The sequence below is a fragment of the Rhinatrema bivittatum genome, chromosome 4 (assembly GCF_901001135.1).
Source record: "Rhinatrema bivittatum chromosome 4, aRhiBiv1.1, whole genome shotgun sequence".
Lineage (NCBI taxonomy): Eukaryota > Metazoa > Chordata > Amphibia > Gymnophiona > Rhinatrematidae > Rhinatrema > Rhinatrema bivittatum.
Genome location: NC_042618.1, coordinates 319,971,313 through 319,998,257, shown reverse-complemented (window position 1 = coordinate 319,998,257; position 26,945 = coordinate 319,971,313). Strand labels below are relative to the sequence as shown.

Below are 26,945 nucleotides of genomic sequence, written 5' to 3'. Positions count from 1 at the left end.
TTATTTGAAGACAAACAACAAACACCTTTAGTATCAAATTGTCTCTCACATGGACATAATTTTACAGATCTTCGATGGACAGTTTTGGAACATAAATTACCATCTGAACATGATGGAACCCCCCTCCACTGGTTTAACTCATATCTCACCAATAGACTTTACAAAGTCAGATTAGATGACTTTGAATCCAAACCTATACACCTCTCAAGCGGTGTTCCTCAAGGCTCCTCATTCTCCTCTACCCTCTTTAACATTCATCTACTGCCTCTCTGTCAACTTCTTTCCGACCTCACCCACTTTATATATGTGAATGATGTACAAATACTCATCCCCATCTCTGACTCCTTAGCCAGCACCCTTAAAACCTGGGAAAACGCGGAGTTCAGCAGGAAGATTTCTCAGCACTTGGAGACACCCTTGGAGCCGGTCAAGCTTCCTCCAGAGCTGTAGAACTGGGACTTGGGGTAAGAGAAGTGGGTTCTTCCATTATACAATTTAAACCTCTTATTAGACCTCCAATATTTTCTTTGGAATTAATATGGGAAGCTATAAATGATGTTAATAAAAATGTGGGGGATCAATTGGTTGCAATTTCAAACATTGTTGATGTAACTAAGAAAAATGTGGAATTGTTGGAAGTTGAAAACAGAAGTATGAAAACGGAATTAATTATTTTAAAAGAAGAAATGGGGAAAGTAAGGGAAGTACAAAACTTGATGATGAAGGAAAAGCTTTTACTTCAGGCAAAAATAGAAAAACGGGAAAACACAGCCAGAATTAGAAATATACGTTGTATAAATTTTCCTAAAATGCTCACTATGACACCAGTACAATTATGGATAAAATATTTGATAGAGAATTTGGACATTCTGGAGGCTACCCTGCCCATAATTTCAAAGATATTTTATCTTCCTTCATTAAAAAAAAATCAACAGAAGTATGGGAAATGGGAAGTGTACAATTATTTGAATTACAGAAAAAACAACAGAGTCAGGAGAAATCCTTAAATGTCACAGAACTTCTTGAGCATTCAGATTCAGATGTAGTTCAGTCTTCTACATTGATTGTTACACTTATATTAGAATCTGACAGAGATTAGATCTTTAAAAAATTCTTTGCAAATAGAACTAAAGAATTTATGGTATGTAAAGTACAGCTTTTTCCTGATTTAGCACCATCAAGTCAAAAAAGTAGAAAACAATTTCTTCAATTAAAACCCCAAATCCTTCAAATGGGAATGTACTTTATACTAAAATACCCCTGTAAGTACTTGATAAAAAATGAAGGTAATACTTATATATTCTTACAACCAGAGCAATTAGTTCAGTTTATTGAGTATAGAATGAAACCCACCAATAGCTCCACCCCTAGGCCCACATAATATAGTTCTGGGGTTGAGAAGTCAACTCTCATTCAGATTACTGAATGAGAGTTGAATGAACTCTCTTGTGGATTACTAGTTAATTGGATTGTGTACTTTGGACCCATTTAGTGGCTAAATAACAGGCATACTGTAAATTATATGGTGTATATGGTTTAAAACATTAAGTATTTTGTTTTCTTCTTGGTAAAAATGTTGGAAAATGTATAATTGGTTAAAAGTATCTTGATGATGTATACCTGTATAAGGATTCAAGAAATATTATTACTTGAATCGTTAATTGTAAAATCTTAGAAATAAAAAGTTAAAAAACCAAAAAAATCAATAGCCTCCTCAACAACCTGAATCTTGCCCAAAACACTACCAAAACGGAACTGATCATCATCTCCCCACCTAATAACCCATTAAATGCCCTCCCCCAAAATATCACAGTCTCACAACATGTACAAAACCTTGGGGTCATTATAGACAGCCACATCAGCCTTAAAAAATTCATTGGCGCAACGATGAAAGAACGCTACTTTAAACTTAACACCTTGAAAAATCTCAGACCACTCCTCCACTTTAACGATTTCCGCACTGTACTTCAAGCCACTACATTCTCCAAAATTGACTATTGTAATTCCCTTCTCCTTGGTCTACCGAAAGCCTCTATTAAACCTCTTCAAATGCTTCAAAACTCTGCTGCCAGAATTCTTACTAACTCTCGGAAAATTGACCATATTACCCCCATCCTCGGAGAGCTTCACTGGCTCTCTGTCTCCTACCGCATAATCTACAAAACACTCACTATCTTACATAAAACCCTTCACAACCAGAATATGTGCTGGTTGAATGACTCTATCCATTTTCACACTGCAAACAGACCAACCAGATCCTCCTACAAAGGCACCCTAGATACCCCTTCACCGAAGCTCTCCCACCTTAACACCACTAAAGAATGCGCCCTATCCATTGCCGGCCTTTACACCTGGAAATACCATGCCTACAGAGCTCAGACAAGAGCAATGCAATCATACATTTAAGAAAAAACTCAAAACATGGCTCTTTAAACAAGCCTTCCCTTAACCCCCCTTTCAAGTCACCCTCCAAACTTCCCTCCTTTAATCACCCCCTTCCCCCCCCCCCCCTCACTGCTCTTACCACCCTTCATGGCCTTTTCAACTTACAATCTTTCCTCCCTATGCTAGATGGCTCCCAATGCCATGTGAACATATTGTTATTGTGTTCTTTCTTCATATATATTGATATGCCTTAGTGTTATTCTTTGTGTTTACCTTATAGTTTGAAATGACTCTATTTTCCATTACTCCCCTGTTTTATGTAACTCTCGTTTCTCTGTTAACGTTTGATGTAAACCGGCATGATGTGCCTACAAATGTTGGTAGATAAAAGTCTTAAATAAATAAAATAAATGTCTTCATTATTACATTTTCATCAACAGTTTTGGAAATATACTTTGCACTCTGTTCAACTAGTAGGCTTAATTAAAGGTGGACAGTGAGTGGCATTCGGTTATTTGAATATTCTATTGTAATTTGAGTGATCAGTCAGCTTTTTTTTTTTTTTTTTTTTAAGTTCAAACAAATTTCCTCCATTCCTTGTAGATAATCTTTATAAAAAGAAGGCTCAAGATAGTTGTCTGTAGTTGTGGCCTTTAATGATGAGTAAGGACTCCCCTGTTACAGACAATTCAAAACATGGTCAGTGTCAGGAGTTTCTATTCTGTCCTATGTGCTATTCAAGATAAATGCTTTTAATTGCATAAAAATAAGAAAAAGATATTGTGGATTTTAGTTATAAGCAAGTGGGCTTATGATTGAACTGGTTATGGGAAGTTATAATGATGGAACGTTTGGGTACTTGATGATCATGTACTCGGGCGACTTAAGCCCAATTGAAAATGGGATAACGGGTAATCTATACCTAAAGAGCATGCAGTACACATTAACTCTGGAACCCTTCACACCCTCTGGCATTCTGAGATAATATATTTATGTAATTTATTGATAGTAAATATGTATATTTATTATCAATGTTGGGAATTATTAGAAAAGGAATGGTGAATAAAACAGAAAATGTCATAATGCCTCTGTATCACTCCATGGTGAGACTGTGTACAATTCTGGTCACTGAATCTCAAAAAGATATAATTGCGATGGAGAAGGTACAGAGAAGGGCGACCAAAATGATAAGGGGAATGGAACAGCTCCCCTGTGAGGAAAGACTAAAGAGGTTAGGACTTTTCAGCTTGGAGAAGAGACGGCTGAGGGGGGATATGATAGAGGTGTTTAAAATCATGAGAGGTCTGGAACGGGTAGATATGTATCGGTTATTTACTCTTTCAGATAATAGAAAGACTAGGGGGCACTCCATGAAGTTAGCACGTGGCACATTTAAAACTAATCGGAGAAAGTTATTTTTCACTCAACGCACAATTAAACTCTGGAATTTGTTGCCAGAGGATGTGGTTAGTGCAGTTAGTATAGCTGTGTTTAAAAAAGGATTTGGAGGAGAAGTCCATTACCTGCTATTAATTAAGTTGACTTAGAAAATAGCCACTGCTATTACTAGCAACAGTAACATGGAATAGACTTAGTTTTTGGGTACTTGCCAGGTTCTTATGGCCTGGATTGGCCACTGTTGGAAACAGGATGCTGGGCTTGATGGACCCTTGGTCTGACCCAGTATGGCATGTTCTTATATTTAAAGTTACATTGTTCAATTTTCAATTCTCCATACTATATGATATGCAAATAGTGCTTCTAACTAACCAGTGTCCTCCTCTTTTTTTTTTTACCACTCCCTGAAGTGAAGTGTCTTGTAACATAGCCAGGAGTTCATATCACCTCTGCTTGTCTCCTTGTCTTAAGCCCACCTCAGCATGGTTTGGTCTGTCTCCTTCTGGTCACATCTGCAGCTGGACTACTTACATCTGCTTTGGGCTGGATCTGGCTGTCTGGTCATCTGCCCAAGTTATCTGTGTTAGGGCTGTTGCCTTGCGTTGCCTGGATACATTGGGCTGAGCATTTGCCAAATTTTTCAGCTTTGACTTCACTCTTTTCTCGTGCTGTCTTATGCAATCAAGGAGCAAGATTTCATGTCCTTCATCTTATTGGTTGGATCTCGTTGTATGCCTTTCATCTCACTGGTTGGATCTGAGCATAAATCCATACCCCTAAAGTGTCAGGGTGTCTGGGTTATTTGGGTCAAAAGAAACCAAAATGATTCATCACAACATCACATGCTGTCTACCTCTTCTCCCATGTGATCAGGGGTGGAAAAAACTTCTGAATGTGTGGCCTCCCCTCATTAGTTGTTTCTTCTCTTAAAATACACATGATGTTTATATGATACTTCTTATTCTATAGCTCTCAATAGTCTCATTGGTCGATCGATATCTGGCAAAGCTGAGTCATTCTCACCTCCAATTATGTTCTCGTTAATACTTGCCAAGGTCCAAAAGGCTTCTGTTTGCCTTGTTAGTACAAGGTCCACCTGCTCTGTAAATGATGTTACAGCTCTGACTTTTAAATGTTGTGAAACATTCTAAAAGGCCCAAATGCTGGAAAAGTCCCAAGGCCTAGTTTCTTTGTTTATTGTGTGTGTTAAAATGTCCATCATTTTAAACGTCCATTTTATCCATCGTATGCCCACTGCAGAAACTTAAACTGTTTTAAATGTCCATTATTCCTTACACTGTATGAGGCTTATATTAGGCCAAAAATAAAAATGTCCATATGAGAGGCTTCTTAGAGACAAATATGGCATTCTTCAGGAGCTTATCCTGACTTCCTAATCACTAATCTTATATGTAATTCAGCACTCAAGCTCTAATCATAACAAAATATATGAAAGAAAATGGGCTAATTTCTGATGGTCCCTTATGTTAACAGTGCGGCTTAAGTTTTAAAGTACACCTGGACTCCTGCATTCAGTTCTGGAGACCATATCTCAAAAAGGATAGAGATAGGAAAGAAACTGTCCAGAGGAAGATTATCAAAATGGTGTGGGGTCTGTTTCAGAAGACCTACGAAGGGAGGCTGAAGTATCTAAATAAGTATACCCTGGAGGACAGGAAGTGTAAGAAAGATATAATATAGACCTTTAGATATCTGCAAAGTATTAATGATGCACAAACATCAAACCTTTTCTGTTGGAAAGGAAACTGTACAATTAACTGTCACAATATGAAACTCCAGGGGGGATGACTGAGAAGCTACATCAGGAAATAGTTCTTCACAGAGAGGGTGTTGAATGCCCTCCTGGAAGAGGTGACGAGGACAAGAACAGTAAATGAATTTAAAAGGGCACGAGATAAACATTGCAGATCACTAAAGGCTTCAGGTTAGTAATGAAGGAAAGGAGTAACTGATGTTAACTTTAGGTATAATATTTCTGCATGGGAATAACCTGCACAGAACAGCAGCTACTGTCCTCAACAGAACACATAGAGGGGTAACCAGCATGATGCAGCAGTTACCATTAATAGAACATATGGGGGTAACCTGAACAATGTATCAGTTACTACCATGCATGGGCAGACTGGATGGATCATTTTGTCTTTATCTTCTGTCATTACTATGTTACTATGTATGAGTGTTTCATCTTTTATTTGTTTCATTATTTGTGCTATTTTTTGGACTTGTTATTTTGAGGGTGTATGCTGATGGCTCTAGGCAAATAATAAATATTATATTTATGTTCCTTTAGTCAAGCTTTTGCCTGTTATGATACCCCATATGAGAGGGGGGAGCAGAAAGAAGAAAAACGACTCGCCTGAAAAAAAAAAGTATATTATGAGTCACCCATGTACAGATTAAATAGTACTTACAGAAATAATTCACACTATCATGTGACTGCAATGTTCCATTGAGTGGACATTGGCTAGAGCTCTATTATATTTTATACATTTTTTTTTTTTTACTGTTCAAAAATTTAAAAGAACAAACACAGAAATCCAAACTACACTGATCACTCCGTACATGTAGCCTCCGACTCCCAAAGACAAAGACAAGTTAATTAGAAAAAAGAATTACTTCTTGCACAAACCAAGCAGAATACTGGGTTAATTGCAGCATTCAATGTGTGAGGGACTGAGTTGGCCTTGAAAGGAAGAATCCATCAGTCCTGGACGTTGCTGCTGAATTCACACAAGGACTTATAAGGCTGCACACAATAAAGCTTAATTATCAATGCAGTCATACGTGGCGGGTCAGCCCCAAACCTACTTAGTACATATAGATTATGATTTCAAGGTTATACGGTCATGTAAAGTAAGGGCAGGAAAAAAAAAAATCCAAAATCAAAAGATTTATAGCCCTTGACTTGAAAGGCTGTATCTATCTTCTCTGAGGTCAGTATTGAGTGACAGCCACATTGCAGGAGAAGGATTTGGGAACAGAGGCATCCATAGGCAAAGCCAAAAGCTTCATATGGAAAAAAAAATGAAAATTCAAAGCCAGGTTAGGAATGGGAAACTGTTTGGTGAATAGGAAAGAACATCCTTGCTACATTGTGATAAAAGTATTTGTACCTTTAAGAGCTTGGTTTAGAAGATAACAGAGAAGGGAAGATATTTATCAACAACGGAGTGATCCCTAAATGCTCTATTTAGGGATGTAATTTTGCCATCCCAAATGTTGGGAGAAATCTTGGATCACTCATTATAAAATATCATTGGGAGCACTGGAGCCCTTTCTTCCCCACCCCCAAAAAATCTGATGCATGCTTATAGCTACTAGTTATAATGATTATTTCATTTCTTGCAGTCTGGGTGAAAGGATAGCACTGTCACGCTTTGCATGCCAGAGTTGGCTACATGACTGTGGGTCCTCCTTGTTGACTTTCACCATGCTTACTGTAATACATTTCCTAAAGCCTCTTAATTATCTTGAATAGATTGCAAGCTTCAAGGAGCAGGGACTGTCATTTGTTTATCTGTATGGTGCTGTGTACATCTAGTAGTGTTACAGCAATAAGTAGTAGTGGTATGTTTTCTAAAATATGAAATCATAAAGGAACTGGGATCTTCTCTCAATAAAAGGTATCATACAAATCAAAATAATAATCTTATATTTACTAGTGTTGTGCTCGTGGGTGGAACCTTGTCCTGGGGCAGAGATGGAACGCCTCCTGAAAGGGAACAAGAGGTAACTGCCCCCAGGGGGCGGAGCACTGGAGGAGACAGAGGCTAGGAAGAGCTTCACCACTGGAAGCCTGAGGTCCCTCCGGGAGGAGCCCGTAGGGACCCGGGCCGCTTGGTCTTAAGTGGGCCTCGCAGGGTCTCCTAAGAGAGTGAAAGCCTGGCGTGCCCATGGAAACAGGGGGAGCGCGATCGGGTTCAAAGGTGGTAGCTGGTTGGAACAGGGAGAACCAGAACAGAGTTGGTGATGACAAGGCAAGGAACAGAGCCAGAATCTGGAAACGAGGTCAGGCAGGCAAAGGTGAAGATCCAGAGATCAGTCCGAGGAATGGTCAGTAAAGCAGGGGTCAGGGACTGGAGGTCAGATGAGGACAAAGGCAGGCTGAAGTCTTTGAGGCAGGCAGGTAGGTCAGGAGCAAGCTGAGGTCTTTGAGGCAGGCGGCAGGCAGGTGAGGAACAAGCTGATGTCAGTACCAGTAAGACAGTCTGAGGGGACTACCTGGGTAGACAGACGAACGCAGGAACAAGCAGGACACAGGAACTAGTATGCAGGAACGAGTCAGGAACAGAACTGGAACAGAAGGATCCTGGAACGAGACTAGGAACAAGCAGGAACAAGTACAGGCGCGGAGGCAATCTCAGAACAAACTGACCCGATCACCAAGGCAAGGAAGTAGAGATAGGAACTTCCTTATATCGGGGAAACAATCAGGGTGCACCTTGGAACTAGGACCCGCCCTAGGCCTTACATGAGTTCGGGCAGCTCGCATGTGTATGGGCATGGCTAACATGGCCGAGGACGCCAAACCTCGGCGTGAGGCCCGGCGCGCAGTGGAAGGCCCAGCGAATGCCGCCGCAGGACGCCGGGGCCTGGCAGGACTGGCAACTACCGCGAGGGAGGTCGTCCCGGGACCCGCTGTGGCACCATGAAGGTGAGCAGGCCCGCGCGCGGGGCGCGTAACAACTAGTGCTTCTGATGTCTTTATTTGGAAGGCTTCACACTGAAAACACTGACACCATTTGAAATGAATAGAATTTTCAGGAAGCAAGAGGTTTAGACTGCTAGTGAAGGGAGGCTGCCGGCAAGTGCAATGGATCTTATGGTCCTCAAAATGCTCCCACTAATACAAAAATTATCAAAATCACAGAAAACTGTACACCGTAAATAAAGAGGATGGAAAAATCAAGGGAAATTGCTAAAAATGATGGAAAACCAATGAGTATGATGTCAGATGTACTTCTAAGGTATCTGTTATGACCTCACAGCCTTAGGTTCAAGGGTGCCTTGGGGAAAGAGTGGGTGGATAATTTTCTACATTCAGGGCAGTTCAGTATACATACACTCTGCCTTGTTTATATTAGGCATCCATGGAGACACAAACACAGGACTAACTCTAGCATGGACGCAACACTGCCAGCAGTGAAGGTATAATTTCATTTGGAACTTCACTCACTGAGGACAGTTGCAGAAGGTGCAATATCTTGTTTTCATTGCTGGAAGAATGGGAGCCATATGTGCATCAACCATAAAAAAAAAAAAAAAAAAAAAAGAGAAAGAGAAAAAGCACCTCATAAAAATAAAAGAAAAATATATTCTCCCCCCTCAAAAAAAAAAAAAATCCAAAACAAACATGTTTCCTTACTTTCTATCTTTCGTTGAATCACAAATTTGCAGTTTAACTGAATTATGTGCTGACTCGTGCTGTTTGCATCACCACTAACTGGCTGCCACCTCTGTAATATTTGTTTAAAATAGCCAAACTGGCTAATCATATCAGTCAGTTTCTTCGGTTTGCAGGGAAGATAGAATGCATAACATAATATAGTAAAATGTGGCCCGCCCTGAAACTGGAAGCTTCTCAGGTTCAGGAAGCTCTGCCACTCACTGTTTCTTGGATGCTACCACCCTAAAATAGGTTGATTAAGGCATATGTTGCAAAAAGCTGGCCCCGTGAAAATGCCCAGAGCCCTGAGAAGTAACATACGGAAACCTGAAATCCAGCTCACTCTAGAGAAATACAGGACATTTAAAGCAATCCCCCCATCTGCTAATTATTTATTGTGTTACTTCTTCTGTAAATCAAAGGGAATGTTAAATCAGAGAGTGTACATCAATAGACTTCTTTAAACATATTACTGAGGTCTATTTTGCAGGAAGCTTGTCGTGTTGCTCTGGGCAAATAATTTAAAAAGATGACTTTTCTTTGTGCTTTTTTCCTGGACGGTTTGCAGAGTGCTTACTCTGAAAGTATCAAAGATTAGGTAATTTACTAGGTCTGGTCACAATCTCTATCTTTCTCCCCCTGTTATTTTGTTACTTAAATCATTTATCTGCCAAATGTCACTTCCTGATAAGACATGGCCATTTCTAAATCCCCATTTGTACACGGATATTGGCCGACATAATTAATGTCTGCCGTACACCAGAAATTTGAATTACAAAGTAAAAGCAATTTAAAAAAATTCGGCCTTTCCATAATTACCACTACCCTACATGTTATAAATTCCATAGCCTCAGGAATTATTCAAATTTCTCCATATGAATGCAAACCCCAGAACAGGGTGTAGGAGATTTCCTTTCAGGCCCTGCAACAAAGTGCTAGAGATAAAGCAAATAATCTCTTCAAATAAACATGCGCTGGAGGGTGTAGCTTCAGACCACTGGGGGGGGGGGGGGGGGGCTATAATATCTCCTCTGCTGTCAGGGTGGTTATCTGCTCTGCCACCACCACCCACTCAGAATAAATCCTTTTAACTGATAATGCTGAAGACTGCTGCCTGCCACTCCTGACCTGTTAGAAACAAGGAATTGCTATGCACCAAGACAACTGCATCTGTTTTAGCTTAGAGCCAGACAAGGTGGAAACACCCTTTAAAACAGGATCCCTGACTCCACTACAGGATTATTTATTGCATGGTACAGCAACATCAACCAATCAGGAGCTGGAACCAGTTAGCTTTATCCTACAGGATATTTCCTTTAGGGATTTCAGCACTAAAAGGCAGTTTATATAAATGGGCAGCCATGTGGTTTGCCTTCTATGATATATTTGCTTCATTTATTACTTTAACATAATCTATTTTTATTTCCTATTGGCCTGCATTTGGCAAAGTTCAGAGATGTACAAAAAAAAATAATCACAAAGTACAGAGACATACATTCTGTGGGCTGGCCAGAATCTCTTTGTTGCAGCATGAGAAAACAGTGCAAATGAAATCACTCCCAATATCTGGTCACTTAAGTGACTACGATCATAGTTACTGCACAGTGAGGGCAGTGTAACTGATGATTTACTCTCCCTGCTCCTGTTATCCGAAAAAGGACCACCAGGGAAAACAAAGCAGGAGCGGAACAATTCATATTTACTGAGCCGAGGGTGAAAAACTAGAATTCAAGAAAAAAAAAAAAAAAAGATGTCCTTCAAGTCATAGAGCAGTCACTCGTGAGCAGGCCAAGGAATGACGTTAACAGTTGAATACTTTACCTCTCCGAGAACACTGCTTTGTGACATTCCTGAACTGCATCTGGCTCTGTTACACGGAAATTTACTCCTTCATAAATAAATGCACCTCTCTTTGAAATTCACAGACCACAGAATGCTTTGGCAAATTGGCATAGAGGCCCCCCCATACCAAGATCATTTGCTGGGGCAGAGGGCAGGTGGGTGAGACCCGGCGGCAGTGCCCATCCTCAAACTTGCCGCCTCCTACCCTGAGCAGTTTCAAAATGCATGCTGGGGGTTGCTGATCTCTAGGCTAAAGGCTTACATGAAGAAAATAAACAAGGCAAGCATACAGAAAATGAGAGGCTAAAAAAACCATCTCGGGGATATGGATGTGTTCCCCCCCCCAACAGATATTTCCAGGCTCGTATCACGGGGTACTAAAATGCTCACAAGTTTTACAATTCACAATTTTACCAAAAGCCTATAAAATTAGTAAACCATACCATGTCTATTTCCAGATAAATGAAAATGCTTTCATTTAAAAAGAATGTAAATTATTTACCTCATCACTCCAGCTCAGGCCATACAGGTGTGCATTATATCTGTGATGCGTATGATATGTATTGTCTAACTATGAAGACATTCCTTGATCTATGGCATCACCCTTGGCTTGCAAGCATTAAAGATCATCTGTTTCTGTCCCTTGCCTTTTTTGAATTTTGTTGCTATTATAGTACTACCAAAATTTCTTTTGCACCAAAAGTAAAGTCTCCTTCATTTGTGAAGCTGAGATATTTGAATGTCTCTATCACATCTCCCCTCTTCTCCAGGATATTTAGATCCTTGAGACTCAACTTAAATGTCTTATAAATAACAGCCTGCATCAAATGCTCTTTTTTGTGCTTGTAACTGTCCAGTAAAAAAAATAAGGAAAAAAAAATCATCTAGGAGTGGTCGTTTCTTAGCTATTTGACTAAGATCCAATAGCAGGGTCCAGTTTGGTAGAACCTCCTTCGAACTGCCGCTACTCTGGCAAGAACTGTCTATATATATTACACCACCATCATGGCATGCCTGGGCTTTTTGCTCTAGTTTAAGGATCTTCATTCTTTGGCCTGAAAGTTTCCTCTTTCTCCTGGGCTTCCAGTTCAGTCAGATTTGGTCTCTGTTGCACGATGGTGCCGTGAGCCTTCATCTGCAGCTACCTCGAGGTTTTCCCCCGTTTAATTCTCCACTTGAGCCCAGCTCCTGCAGGGATGGCTGCTCTCTCTGGAACCCAGTACACAATGCTCTTTTGTTAAGTCTGGGCCAGTGAACATCATCGCTGAGCAATGGCAGAGAACTCTCTCTGCCTCGGGAGCTGTGAGCGCTGCCTCCCCAGCCTTCTCTGATTCCAGAGTCGCAGCCCAGGAATCAAACTATAAGGCTGCTGCAAGCCAGCGTGCAGCACCACTGCCCAGCCACCAGGTTTAGTCTATTTTAGGGAGTTTCTAGGGATTTGCCCCAGTGGGGGTTTCTTTTTTGATCACATGCCCTTCTCCCACACTTACATTTTACTTGTTTGGCGAATCATTGGCCCTCATTTTATTCCAGTTTCAACAACAACCGAAAGGACTCCACGATGGAGGAGTTCTTATGCGACCAGCATAACGAGCAATGACAAGAAAACCAGCAGTTGCTTTCTGTGCTTCCATAATAGCAAAGCTAAAATGAAAAGGCGTGTCGTGGTATGAAGCAGAAGAGCATTTGGAATGTGGCAAAGTCTTTGAGGAATTAGCCTGTGTGGTTACCTGGTCTAAAGAGAAGTTAATCATTCTAGGCTCCAGCATGGTTATTTTCAGCTGTCCCAGATATAGAATTGGCAAGCAGACCCTGCTGTCTGTTTCCCTCTCCAGCTGTAAGAGATGAATATTTTGTACTTACCAGCATCCAAGCTGCCAGTAGCTGCAGTCCAACCCATAACTGGTGGAATGGCCCCAACGACAGCTCCCACCCACGTGTTGGCAATAGTAATTCTTTTCATCGGGGTATAGCAACACGTGTACAGGAAAATGTTGAAGGCACCCAGTGCCCCTGTCAGGGGATTGACTCCCCAGGTCAGCAGGGTAATTCCCGTAATGGCACAGGCGGCTGCAAAGCACACTGCGTGGAGAGGACTGCAAAATAAAAAAAAGGCAACACTTTACAAGTCAGTAACAGAACTTACAAGCAACACCTAGAATAACAGGAAGAAAGTCGACTAAATCTGGCATTAATATTTTATTAAAATGCTCCAAGGAACATTCAGCCACTGAGCTCACTAGTTTGGCCAAGGATTCCAACTTTCATGAAGTGGGTTAGCTCTAACACCAAACCACGAGGGCAAAGAAATATTTCATTATATATCATTTAGGCCAAGTCACCTTTTTGCTTGCTCCTTGCCTTCCTACATAGTTTGAATCCATACCAACTTGTCACGCATTTCTTGGGGAAGGGGAGTGTCCAAAGCCAAGCCTCTAGAGGTTTTTCTTGGCAGCCTGTTATTTCATTATTTTTGACTTATTTCTTTTCTGTTGTTCTCTAATCCCAACACGCAAACTAGGACTCCCTGCAGAATAAGACGTGTGAAATTCTGAATCAGTCAGTATGTATCCCTATAAAAAGCTCCCTCTCTCTCTGTTAACCCCAAAAGGGTCCATCCAGTTTTTATCAGCTCAACAAACAAGATGGAAGTAGATGCTCAGCTACTGAAAGAATACACATGGAACTGGCAAAACTGTCGGTGGACAAGACATGGGGACCAGATGGACACAGCCTAAAATACCAAGCGAGTTTAGAGAGGTGTGGGCAGCACTACTGACAACACTCATGTACGACTCGCCAGAGACAAAAGTGATTCCAGAGGACTGGAGGACAGATGTAGTCCCACGGCACGAAAGGAGAAGCAGTTAAGGGTTATAGAACATGAATGACATCACTACTAAAGGAAATGTTTTCTGATTATCTTGGGATGATCATATCTGATGACCTAAAGGTTACCAGCGGGGGAGAGCCAATGGAATGCTAGGGAGAGGTGTAATCAGCAGAAGGAAGGAAGTGGTAATAATCAGCAAACAATTTAGTAGCACGATCTCATCTATAGTATTATGCCCAGTTCTGGAGGCTTCATCGCTAGATTAATACACAAAAAGTGCAGACAATCCACAGAAAGACTACCAAAGTGGTCTGCACAATGGTGAGATGTATGGACTTAAACATGTATACCCTGAAAAAACGGGGGATACAAGAGATTCAAGTACCTTAAGATTATACATAATTCATGAAAGGCACTTTTGTGAGGAAAATATAATTTTCTGAGCAGTAATATACTAAGGGGCTGATGCAAAAAGCTTGCGCTGAAAGCAGGCGCTGTGTATTCAGCGCCCGCTTTCATAACGCGCCCCCAGGCACCTCTCCTGGGGGCGAAATGCAATATTTAAATTAGGGCTCGCGCTGTCGAGGCGGCGCTAGGGGCGATTGCGCGCCCCTAACGCCTCCTTTACAGCACAAGCTGGAGAGAGGTCTGCTGTCGGTGGCTATTCACCGGTTAAGAAAACGGACGCTGAATTTATCAGCATCCCGTTTTCCTAACCAGCACACATGTAGGGGTTAGGAAAATGGGCACTGATAAATTCAGCGTCCATTCTCCCAACCTGACTACCGGCACCAGAAGGAGTGTATAAGTCAATATTAAAGTGTCGGGCACTTAATATTAATTTATTCACTCCTTCACTTATTGTGGATTGGTCCCTTTTCTGTCACATGTCAGTGAAAGGACCAATCTCCTTTCAGAAGGCTGTCCTGAAAGGAGATTGGTCCTTTTACTGACAAATGTCAGTGAAAATGTCAGTGAAAAGGACCAATGGGCAATAAGTGAAGGAGTGAATAAATTAATATTAAGTGCCTGACACTTTAATATTGATTTATATACTTCTTCTGGTGTCGGTAGTCAGGTTCGGAGAATGGACGCTGAATTAACCAGCGTCCATTTTCCAAACCCCTGCCAGCGCTTTTTTTTTTTTAAATTAATATCAAGGATATTAAGTAGGAGGCAGTATGGAAAAGCAGTTTTTTCTGCTTTTCTGTACTAGTTTTAGTAGCGTAAGAGGATTAGTTAGCGCCTCTACAACCCGCGTCCAACTGCGGGATATACAGTGCGCTGGGCTCAGTGCACTGTATTGCATCGGCCCCTAAGGCTGAAGGGAGTGGATCCAGAAATAATAATTACTAGACAGAAAGATGGTGGTGAATAAAAGAATCTCCCAGTGAATCTGGTGGGGACAAAAATAGTCATGGAATTCCAACAGCCGTGGGTCAGGAAGAGAGGATAAGTGGTGGGGAAAAGGGAGGCTAAAGCTGGAAATGAAGTAAGATCTATAGCACCGCAATAGCTAGAGCCTACGGGCAGAACAGATGGATCTTAGTGTTCTTTATTTGTCAGTTTCTATGTTTATATGTAAGAGGTGGGAACCTGATGGCTTCAGACTAAAGTTCAAATTTTCCACTTATAATGATCCCAACTGAGTGACTCACTGGCTTCAAGTTTTGTTACAGAAACAAGCTTTACGTTTTAGAAAAGATGATTTTAAAGTAAAAAAAAGAAAAAAAAAGGCAAAACAAACCCCCACAGCTCCTCTCATCTAGAGCTACAGGAGGTGTAATGCTTATCTCTGCTGTTAGACCCTCTTGTGATGAAAACAGTGGTACATGTGCTCTTTAAAAGTTAACAACAACAAGTCAAGTGCTTCTGACATTAACAGCACCCTAGCGAGACCACTTCGCAATGTAAGGAGGACCTCTCCACATATCAGCATCCTGCATTAAGAAATCCCGGCCTGGTAAAGTGAGGCAATCATTCATTAAGCACTTACAAGAGGCGAGAGCCTCTTCACAAAATAGTGGAGCCTCGCATGTACAGAGAGTATGGTAGCTACTTGTGAATTTAAAGATTTTTCTGGCCTGGCAAACCTTCCTACACCTGAGTTCCAAGCCCAGCTGGAACCTGCCCCAATCCCTTACACTGCTATTTAAGGAGATAATGGGGGGGGGGGGGGGGGGGAGACGTAAAGGAATAGAAGTTGAGGTGTCATGGGCCTTTAATTGAATTTAAAACACATTTATAGCCTGGACAGTCTAATGTACCTGGTGAGTTACAAGAATACATACATAAATAATCTACTAGATAAATGAAGCTTGACAGACATGCCGCAAATGCGCAGTAGAGAGCAGCCCTATCGCGCATGCGCGAGCGAGCACGTCGGTCAGAGCTTGCCTGTAACAAAAATGGCGCTGGGAGGAGCAGTAGCGGCGGCGGCGTGCGCGAGGGAGGGAGGGACCTCTCCCGGAGATCTTCCGTCTGCGCCATCCGAAAGGGTTTTGAATGAGCTGAGGGGAGGGGAGGGGATTGAGAGAGGAGGAGAGAGTGAGGTGAGAGGGAGGGAGGGAGACTAGGGGGGGGGGAGGGGAGAATGAGGAGAATGGGGGGGAGAGGAGAATGAGGGGGAGGGGAGAATGAAGGGGAGGGAGAGGAGAATGAGGAGAATGAAGGGGAGGAAGGAGAATGAGGGGAGAGGAAATGGACTGAACATTTTTTTTTAATGTAGCCGCTTAACGGCTAGTACAAACATAAATCAGAGGTTCCCAAACCTGACCTGGAGGACCCCCCAGTCAGTCAGGTTTTCAGGATATCCACAATGAATATGCATGAGATAAATTTGCATGCACTGCCTCCAGAGCATACATATTCATTGTGCTTATCCTGAAAACCTGACTGACTGGGGATCCCCTGGGCCAGGTTTAGGAACCTCTGACATGACATAAAAACTAAACACACAAACAGAAATTCCCTCTTTAAACACAACCTTTATTTCTATCTGCCAGGTTTTACCCCCCACTTCTTTCTATAAGCTCTGCCACTGCACTAGTGCTCGGCTGTGACTAATCCTGTACACATTCACCTTGGATCCCACCCATAAGTACTGCAGCAGCTCCAGCTACGTTTGGCCTAATGAGCAGAGGTCAAGACTGGGAAATGAAGTCAGGTCTCTAACATGGCAGTACAGCATTGAGTGAACCCTTGACTGAAACCTTTATCACCAAATACAAATAGTGCATCATTCCTAACTTTATCTCCATATACAGCACTACTGATATTAGAAAAGTTTTAGGTGGTTTCTTTTCGATACTGAATAAACTGCAGAGTGACTAGTTATAACTAGTTCCAAAAAGCTGGCTAGAAATCTCTTTTCTCCTTACCTATATTAGCGAACACACACATTTTTAGAGAAGGCTTAGAATCACCTTTGTTTGAAAGATACAGAAGCCAATTTTCAGAGAGGTAGGTATTCAGCCACTATCCAGCTGTGAGATTTAGCCAGATAAACATATGCAGCTAGCTTACCTGGGATGTCCAGCTATCTAAAAATCAGCCGGATAAGTTTATCTAGCTAATTTTAGACCTGCTCAATAGCAGGACTAACTTATCTGGCTAACTAAACTGGATAAGGCTGAATGCTGGCTAAGCAGCCACACTCCAGAATGCTCCTATTCCACCTACTACTTAGCCAGATAACTATTTAGCTGAGCCAGCTAAGTGGAGGCCACAGAATGCAAATGAGTGTTCAACAGCGCCACTTAGCTGGATAAGTCCAAACTAATTATATATATAGTAAATGATACCATAAGGCAAATCATATACACTGAAGTGTTCTTATATACATATTACAAGCACAATAAAAAGAAAACATGGAATACTAATGTATCCTATATCACATTTATATTATATAAGCAAATTTAAATATTATAATTGCAAACTGATTTTTAACAGAAGTACAAATACAAACCGACACTTGTGCAACAATGCAACCAGAACCTATATCAAACCTTTAAAATATTCACAATGATTGTATCTTACGAAAGAGTCTCATCAAAAAACCATCCAGGTGCTCCACAAGAGAGCTGAAGAGCAGGTCAGTCTATAGGAACACAAGGGCTCCAAGATGATGTTTTTTTCAGCTAGTGGCACAATGGAATCAATGCTTTACCAGCAAAAGAATGATGCACACTCCAACTTGCAGCTTGTGTTTAAAAATGACCCATCTCACAAGTTGCAATCAAAAACCATGATTGTGCAGAAATGTTTATTGCATGTACAGTGTGTCTCAGATGATATGAATGGTCTGCAAGATAGGTGGAGCAGAGATAAAGTTGCTGCAGTCGAGCCATAAATCCCTCACAGAAGGAATAGAGTAGGGACTAGAAGGAACTGTCCAAGGCAGCCTCTCCGCCACAAAGGTAAGAAGCCACTTTCTAGCCTTTTCACTTCTGGTCCATGGCCCTCTCAGGTAGCATGGTGTGCATTTCATAGAAGGGGTAAGGCAAACGGTGGTGATGTTTGTCCATTGAACTCACTTTGCTGGGGAATGATGATAACTATTGCTGTAGTTAGTCTGTCCAAAGACCCCGGTAGGCATTTTGAAGTTTCAGCATAAACAGTATAAACAAGGCATCTATGTCTTTGATTTAAATTACTACTTTTGTTTGAACCTAGAGCATCAAGTGAAGGTATAGTTTGGTCATCCCACAGTGCACCTGACAAAGCCTCCAGGATGGAGTCATCCTCTGATTCGGGTCCCTGTTCTCCAGTGCAGATATTATGCATCCAGGAGTTCGGCCTGCTCTCCATAAAGCCATTGAACCTGGAAAAGATACAGAAATGAGGTAGTTATATTGTAGGAAGGAGCATGTGCATTCTTTTTGCTTCAATCTGAAAAGTCAAGCTCTCCACAGCAAGATCCCTACCCTGATACTCCCCTGTCTTGATATATGTTAATGCCACTCTAAGTCCCCAGTCTATCTAAAATGTTGTCGCCTTAATTTGTCCCCATTTCTCCCAAAAGGCCCCATGCTAAGCCTGTAACCTCCTACAGGATCCATATACAGGTTGGGGCCTGAAGGACAGCCATGCAAAGGACTGTTAGTAGACTCTTGCTGTGTGTTCCTAATTAGTTTTTGTAATGCAGGTAACTCACCAGATTGTCCCAGATGCATTGCTGATTCTGTATCCATGGATTAAGAGAGGCCAATGATGATATCTGGACCCAACCATTCAAGCGAGTCATTGCTCCAATGGTGTGAAGCGAATGGGATGGAGATATTCACTTGCTGTTTTCTTCTGATGGGCATGTTTCTTGGTAGCCTTTTCATAGAAGACCTTTTTAATGTCCCGATAGTGATGTTTAATGTGTTTTTTTTTTTAACCTAAGTGGTGACTCAGAGGCTACTGATGCTCAATATGTCTTTCCAAATATGCTCCTTTGCTACCAAGGATTTAATCCCCCAAAAAGCACACTATACTTTCCCAGGATCATCTCCAGAATGCAATTGTTTTCTTCTTGCATGACGCACCATATCTATTGGTGTGGTTGTGTCCTTGCTGCTGGAGTTTGTGGTCTGGTTCTTCCTCCTCAAAAGACGTGGTTGGACACTTGGGGAGTCCCTGAATCCTTTATATGTCCTCTCTTTCCCTTCTCCCATTCCTTCTTCACTATCTTATACTGTTCTGCATTTCTCCCCTGATTTCTAATGGGCTTGTTCTGGTCTATGTAGAGTCCCTCCTCCAATCCCTTGATCTAACTGCCTCATCCCTACCTCCTTCCTTGCACTGTAGAAGACTTCCTTCCTATAGCCGCCACTCTCCTTCCCAGAACACCTGTCATCTCTCATGCCCCTTCCATACCATTATACATTCACAGTCCTTTCCATGCTCCATTCTATCACTCAACTCTTTCAAGACCCTTCATGAGACAGAAAACATATGGACAGAAACAAGCATTTGTCCAGTTATTCACCCTCTTGCCCAGAAATCCGGAACAACAAACAAGGAACAATATTACACAAAAGGAGTACAAGACACCTCATAAGCCACACAGACATCTGCTTTTTCATCTCCTCGACTTCCGTTCCCCTTCACCTCTTCTCCTGGGATCCAGGTGCTCTACCATTCCTACCCTCAAGTACTGGCTATGAATCCCATGTTCTGGGCTTTTAGTTTTCAAACAAGGAGAGATGAAGAAAAGAGGACAGAGAATTTTCACTTTAGTGCATGAACGCTGTCTTGTGTAGCCTCCACACAAGCAGATATAGCATGGAGACCACATACTTTCTGGGATAATGTGCATGTTATTAGTGTGTGCGTACTATTAAACATTTGTTAGCACATGCACCCCTTCAGCATGTATGTTAAAAACATTTTTTTGCATGTTTTAGTGCATAGGCCCCATGAAGACAATTTTTATTGTGCCTTTTCTTAAAGACACAATTAATTATGCCAACTTCTAAAGCTACAGTGAAATTTTCCTCATCCTCATCCAAGTTTAAAACATTGCTTTATTAAGTGCAAATGCTGGTTCCATTCTTTCATATGTGCTGCTATACATTGCCAGCCCCTGAAAAACAAGGAGAGTTCTGCGTTAAATGTATATTTTGCCCAATGTAAGCAGATCTATCCCAATGCCATGTTATCACACAGCAGGTTATGTATTAAATGGAGGGTATTTTCCTCTGTTATGATAATATTACTGTAAAATTATCATGTCATCAGGATTAAAACCTAGAGGCAAAACTGAGTGTGTTAACTCACACAAGGCAATACCTTACTCGGAGAAGACTGTTGGTATTCTAAACTAAAATGTGGTTATTTTGATTCCATGGTAGATTTAAAATGAGAACAAAAACCGGACACTCCAAACCATGTGAGCTGTGGAAGGCAAACAATAACAACTACAGAATTAAAGTAGACATTTCCTGCTTTATAAGAAAATTTGTTAGACTTTAGAATATAATCCTACTGTCACGGAGAGACTTATTTTTAATACTAGTGATAAGAGTATGGGCCAAAGTCTGTGAGCCATTTTGCTTGTATCATTTTCAAACCGTTCATCTTTTGTCCCAGGATTTAATTTCCTGTAACCGCTGGGAAAGAAGAAAATTCTACAGAAAAATTCATGCAAGCAAAAGGTTGTAAAAAAAAGTAGTGCTGTGGAACTAAACGGGATTCTTAAAATGTTGTGCTTTCCAGCAAAAATCCCACAGCACTTCCTAGAGAAGACTTGGCTTACCCTTGTTACTGCTCTGAATTTTTTTTTCCTTTGGTACTTGGCAGGAGATTAAATGTTTGGGCAAAAGATGAGCTAATAAAAATGTGTGCAAGCAAACAAGGCTTGGAGCTTTTTGGCACTTGTTATGCCCGAAACCTAAACCTGGTCCTTTGCCTCCTTTCAGTAGAGGCTCAGTGAAGCAGAAACATTTCACAAATTGCTGACTACAAGCACATGTGCAATTTAAAGGCAGGAAAAACAGCCAGAAAGGAACAGTAAAATTATTTCTAGGTAATCTATGCTCTGTGTAGGTAGGCAAAACAAAACTACGGCACTGGAGGCTTTATTGCTAATACTGTCCAAAGACTAATGACTGCTAGAGGCATAAAAGCCAATTCTGAAGCAGTGGGATGCTGGGAAAAGGGAAAATCCAGAAGTATACCCTGTACCATTATACAAAGGGGACCACTGGATCAATGGTCAACACTGTCAAGTCGATTACTAAAGAGTCATTACTGGCACTAGTGGTAAGAAGTCTCAATAGGAAGATGGAGCAGCAGAAAGATTAAGGAAAATATAATATATGAACCCTGGAGCAACTCCGTGGTTCAGAGGCTGTGATGTGCACTGCCATGCAAAGGACCTGGGTTTGTATTTCTGGATCAGGTCTTCTGTCCCCCTGGGTCCACCAGGAATGCTACAGATGGAGGGGGAGGGAGTCCGAGTCATCGCACAAAAGGTGACACTAGACTTAGGGCCCAGGACTGCAGAGTCCTTAAAGGAGCCCTGGTATGTGGCTCCTGGGCGCTGCAATGACTACGCGATAAGTGAGCTGGGAGGAGACTGTAAATGGGTGAATGCTCATAGCACTGGATCCCAGCCCCAGCTCTGACAGAGCAGGAAGCCCACAAGAGCAGAAGGAAATGAACAGGCCAAAAAAATAACTTGGGTGAAACTTAGTGCTGAAAAAAAAGCACCTCTTACCCAAAAAGTAAACAGGAGGAAATCGAGTCTTTGCTTTTAAATGTTTTGAAACCTGGTCCCCTCCCCTCACCCAGTCTTATCCTCAAATGCTTCCAAATCTAAGTGCTAGAAAATGTATGCATGAGCACAGTTAATAATTAAAGAGGTTCTCAGATACAAAGAAAGCTGGTTGACATTTATCTATTCTGGAGTTCAGCGCAGGGTGATCACACACATCACCGACAAGGCCCAAACCCCAAAGCTGCCACTGACACGGTGGGGTTTCAGACATCGTCCATCAGGAAGGCAGCTGCTACCACTGACGGTTTTGAAAATGAAAGGGCCCCTGGCTCCTTTCTCCCCCTTTTCCCCACCATGGCTGAACCTGAGCAAACTACATCGGCTACATGGCTAGGACAGTGCAAGTAATTGCTGTATTGTTAATTCACTGAGCCATCTAATCTCAGAACCTCCTTTCTGCATGACAACAGGATCATTAGACACGAATAAGTCTGCCATTTCTCTCACCAGCTTTCTACTGGGACAATTTTCAAGCGACTCTGCAGATGAAAGTTATCTTGTCAAAATACAACCTATGCGTTGCCTCCGTGGTGCTGTCCCATCTGCTCAGCCTACTGATTAAAATTTGCTTCGTTTCATATGTTCCGTTACTGAACTGCAGGGGTTAAGTTATATTTTGATTTCTGGAAGCCAATAAATTTAAATGTATGGAAGCATGTTCATGTTTTTGGAAGTTAAAACAACAACATCCCATTCCGCTCAACTATATATATATATATATTTTTTTTTTTTTTTTAATGACTTGGCAGCTTCCTCCAGCTCCTTTAGGCTTCTGGTTCAATTGAAACCAGGGCCGGGATCTGGCGTCATGAGCCTTCATTTGCAACTATCCAGCAATTTTCTTCCCAGCTTACAAAAGTCCAGCCACTGCCGTGTTACTGCTCGGCTAGGGGCTTGGCACCAGGACTCCTTCTGAAACCCCTGCACCCAAAGGCCCTAAAATCCAGTCACCTGATGTGGCTGCTGCACCAGGACTATGACTGCCCTCCTCTCCCCCCCCCCCCCCGGCAGCTGGGAACATCACGTCTGCAGCATCCCCAGTCCCAGCCATCCCGGGAAGCAGAAGACCGAGACTGGGAATCAAATCCTCAGAAAGCTTTTTTGGATTCCTTGAGGCTGCAAAACAGCAGCTGAATTTTTCTGATGGAAAGCGGTGCACGAGAACAGATGTGGTGCTTGGTACTTTAATATCTCTATTTTAAATGTCAGGACTATATTTAATGGCTGTGGATGTCCTGATATATAATGTTTCATATTTGTGGCGCAGATTGTAAGATATCACTGATAGGCCGGTGTACAAGTCAAGTGCTTTGGACTTCTTGTTCTGAGGTGCTTGGAAAGATGCTGAACAAATCCTGCACAATAACAAAGCATTAGGACTTGGATGTGGCTTTTTCGGGGTGGATATTGCTGGACAGCATCTGCCTATAGCTTGATAACGTCCACTCCTGATTCAGCCTGAGGGGTGCATTTCACTGCCATATTTATTGACTGTACAGCCCCTTTGAAAACACCTTTTTTTTTTTTTTTTTTAGCATGTAACAGTACCATTGCTCTTTTCTGGCTGAATTAGCTTAAATGCTTTTATCGAGCACTGTCATTCTATTGCCTTAAGAGCGCTGGACTGAGATTCTGCAGAAATCTTGGCGTATGACTTTAGGAGTCCCCTCTCCCACTGCATAACCTTTGGCAACTCATGTAATCTCCCTGTGCCACCAGCAGGACCCAGCTGAAAACAAGACATTTGACTTTTCTACCCCTCAGAAAAGTTCTCTTTCTATAGATCTACATCCGGATATATCTGAAAAGGTCGTGAAACTATCTTAACCCCCCCCCCCCAAAGAAAGATTTCTTTCCTCAGCTATTTAAAATTATTTTATAAATTTATAAAGTAATTTTCACTTTCTTGTCTATTCTTATTTGGATATGGATATTGATACCTTTATCGGTTACTGCTCGATGTGTACAAAGCATCTTGGTGTTTGCCTCCCTTTTTAACTTCCTACATGATCTAGCCAACATAAACAAAAACTCCATAATGCAAGAGGAATTGACTACATTGCAGATCAAGAAATACTAATTTCAAACAAGGCCTGCACAAGTTGCCGTGTTTAAAGTGGAATTCTAGTTAACCACTGCAACTTAAGAATAAAACAGAAACAATTGGTGGACACTGTATATTTACGTTATTGTATCACGCTGCATGTTGCTCACACTGTAGCTCACACAAAAAGTGATTTCTTTTATTAAGCCACCTGAATTTTAATTTAAGAAAGGCAGTCAAAATTAAGAAAGACTTCAGCCACTTGGCTGATAAAACAAACCAACATTCTGCCTTTAACATCTTTATGCTCAGCTAATGGGAAGAAATTTAACGTACCATATACAGAAATAGAAGGTACTATATAAAAAAAATGAAAATGCAATAAAAATGACTGATGGAGGCAACTGAATTATGGCAATTCAGACAGACCAGCTTTCCAGACAAATCATTTTAGTTTCTTGTATATAAATAAATAAATTACACACATACACACACACACACACTATCTCAGCAGTAATAGGGGCTATATTCACTGGTGGTTTCTAATAGGAAAACTAATACAGTAATAATATGAAGGGAAATTGAAAGTGGAATAACATTTCCTGCACCAGCAGCTTTATTATTAACCTAAAAAAAAAAAAGATTTCAACTAAGTTTCAGAACTGCCATTTTCAGCATAAGAATAGCATTCCCTGTGCCTGCTGCGGAATCAGTCTTGGCTAATCGTCTAAATCAATTGTGACCAAATGGAAATAAACCCCAATATCTTACGCACTTAATTTATTATCGTTCAGCACCATACAACACTTAAAAACCCGATAGCCAGAACCCACAATGACAAAAACAGCGCTCTTAATTTCAATTTCCATTTTAATTAGATAGTTCTCCGCCTCTTATGGGCACAGCATTTCTCTCTAATTAAAAGAAAAATAGATTTCCTATCTTTCCAGCTGCATCCTTCTTCACCTGCAGGCGTGTTGTTGTTCTTGCTGCTGCTGTGTTTTAACAAATATTAATCGCAACTTTCACCACCCATCCTGAAGAGATGCTATTTCCCCTGCTAATTTCACTTTGTGCAATTCTGTATCACTTGAAGACTAAGCAAACTGATGATTCCTGTGTTATCTCAGTAGAAGTCTCTCGGCTACTTCATTAAACAAGGGATATATATCACTTAGATAAAATAGTACTTTTAAGTTTAATCACAGTGAGTTTCATACACTTTTTTTTTTATCCCTAAAAGAAAACCTTCCAAAAACTTTTAGACACTTATAATACCTACACCTATTCAAGCAAGCAAGAAACCCGAATTTCTATTTTGCAAAGGTCCATCTGTTCATATTCTTCCAGGGCTACGCGTTGGCCTTAGCTAAATTCCACTATGTGCATTGGCCTCTTCCTTGAAGGCTGCGGCTCTCTCTACAGAAGCTCTGAATTCTGTGCCTGCGGGAAGATGATGGGGGGGCCAGGGGGAGGGGGATCTTTTCCATTCGGCCTCAAAGCGAAGATCCGGGCAATTACATGGAATGCTGGCTCGTGACAAGGACCAATCAGATGCCTTCACGGCATTTCAAGTGAGGACCTCTTTGAGAAACTCGTTTTAAGTGAAAATGCATCCATAGTAATATAGAGCAGAGGACGACAAATAAAGCCCATTTGGTCCATCCAGTAAACTCGGTTATTCCTATCCACAGTGCTAAGGATATAGCCCAGATGCCAGCTATAGAAACTTGACTGCTAATGGAATATCACTTATTATCCCTATCAGTTTTTTTTCTTCTTCCTCCTTGGTTCTCTTTCATTCTGGGTAAATTAGCACACAAACTCCCATATTTAATTCAACAACTGTGCCCCCCCCCCCCCCCCCAGGTTAATTGGCCTAAACAGTTACTATAACTGGTGAGGCTGCCGCCACCCAAAATTGCAGCCTGCTAGGGCTCCGTGCCCTGCTGGACAGCACTCAGACACCATCAGCTCGGCAGGATTTTGGGGAGTTGAAGCCTTTTGATTCTAGCCCTCATGGCCAGCAGTATGGCTTCCTTTGCCTGTTCCTTGTTTTCTCCTTATCCATTTCAATTCACAGGTCCCACATGAAAAGTAATCCGGCTAGCCAGCACTTTTTAATAACAGGAATTAATGTAGCTATACGTTTTGCACAGGTGTAAAGTATCCCAAGTGGAGAGAAACTTTGTAGAGCTATAACAAACCTACACCGGAAGAACCCTACAGCTACACGACACACATGCTTTTTTTGTAATGTAGGGCAAACTACAGCATTATCGCCGGTTTAAATGGTGCCCTGGGTGGCCAGTGGGAAGGGGGTCTCTCTCTGGTGTCACAGCCAGCAAGCAGGGGATCCCTCCACCAATGATGACCTGGTGGGCTGTGGGGAAGGGAAGTCCCACTCTTATGTCGCAGCTGCGTGGAAGCAGACACACTGACACTTAGTTCTGCCTCAGTGGCATGGCAGGCGCCTGCCTCGCCCATCCATCCTGATGGCCCTGACAAACTAGCTAGCTATGCAACTATTCAGAGAAATAGACCACATGATGGCAGATAAGGACTGTAAGATCCATTTAGTTTGCCCGATTTACTTCCTGTTACAAAGCCACATAGCACAAGCTGATCTCTGACTTTCCCTTCATTTCTTGTCCAACAGGGATCCTCAGCTTTCCCAGGATTTTTTCGATTTTTTTATTTTTGCCTCCACCATTATTAGAGCTCATTGTCTGACACACATGAAAACAGGTCAAAATGACTATTGCACACT

At 41.7% G+C, this 26,945-nt stretch overlaps 1 protein-coding gene across 2 annotated transcripts in view; it reads right to left on the bottom strand.

The window, feature by feature from the left end:
• Nucleotides 1-26,945, bottom strand: part of LOC115090787 (protoheme IX farnesyltransferase, mitochondrial) — a 483,471-nt gene that overhangs the window by 48,660 nt on the left and 407,866 nt on the right. For both annotated transcript variants that reach the window (XM_029600293.1, XM_029600292.1), the window contains exon 6: nt 12,896-13,128. In XM_029600293.1, the coding sequence (XP_029456153.1) occupies nt 12,896-13,128 (233 nt within the window). The remainder of the gene's footprint in view (nt 1-12,895; nt 13,129-26,945) is intronic.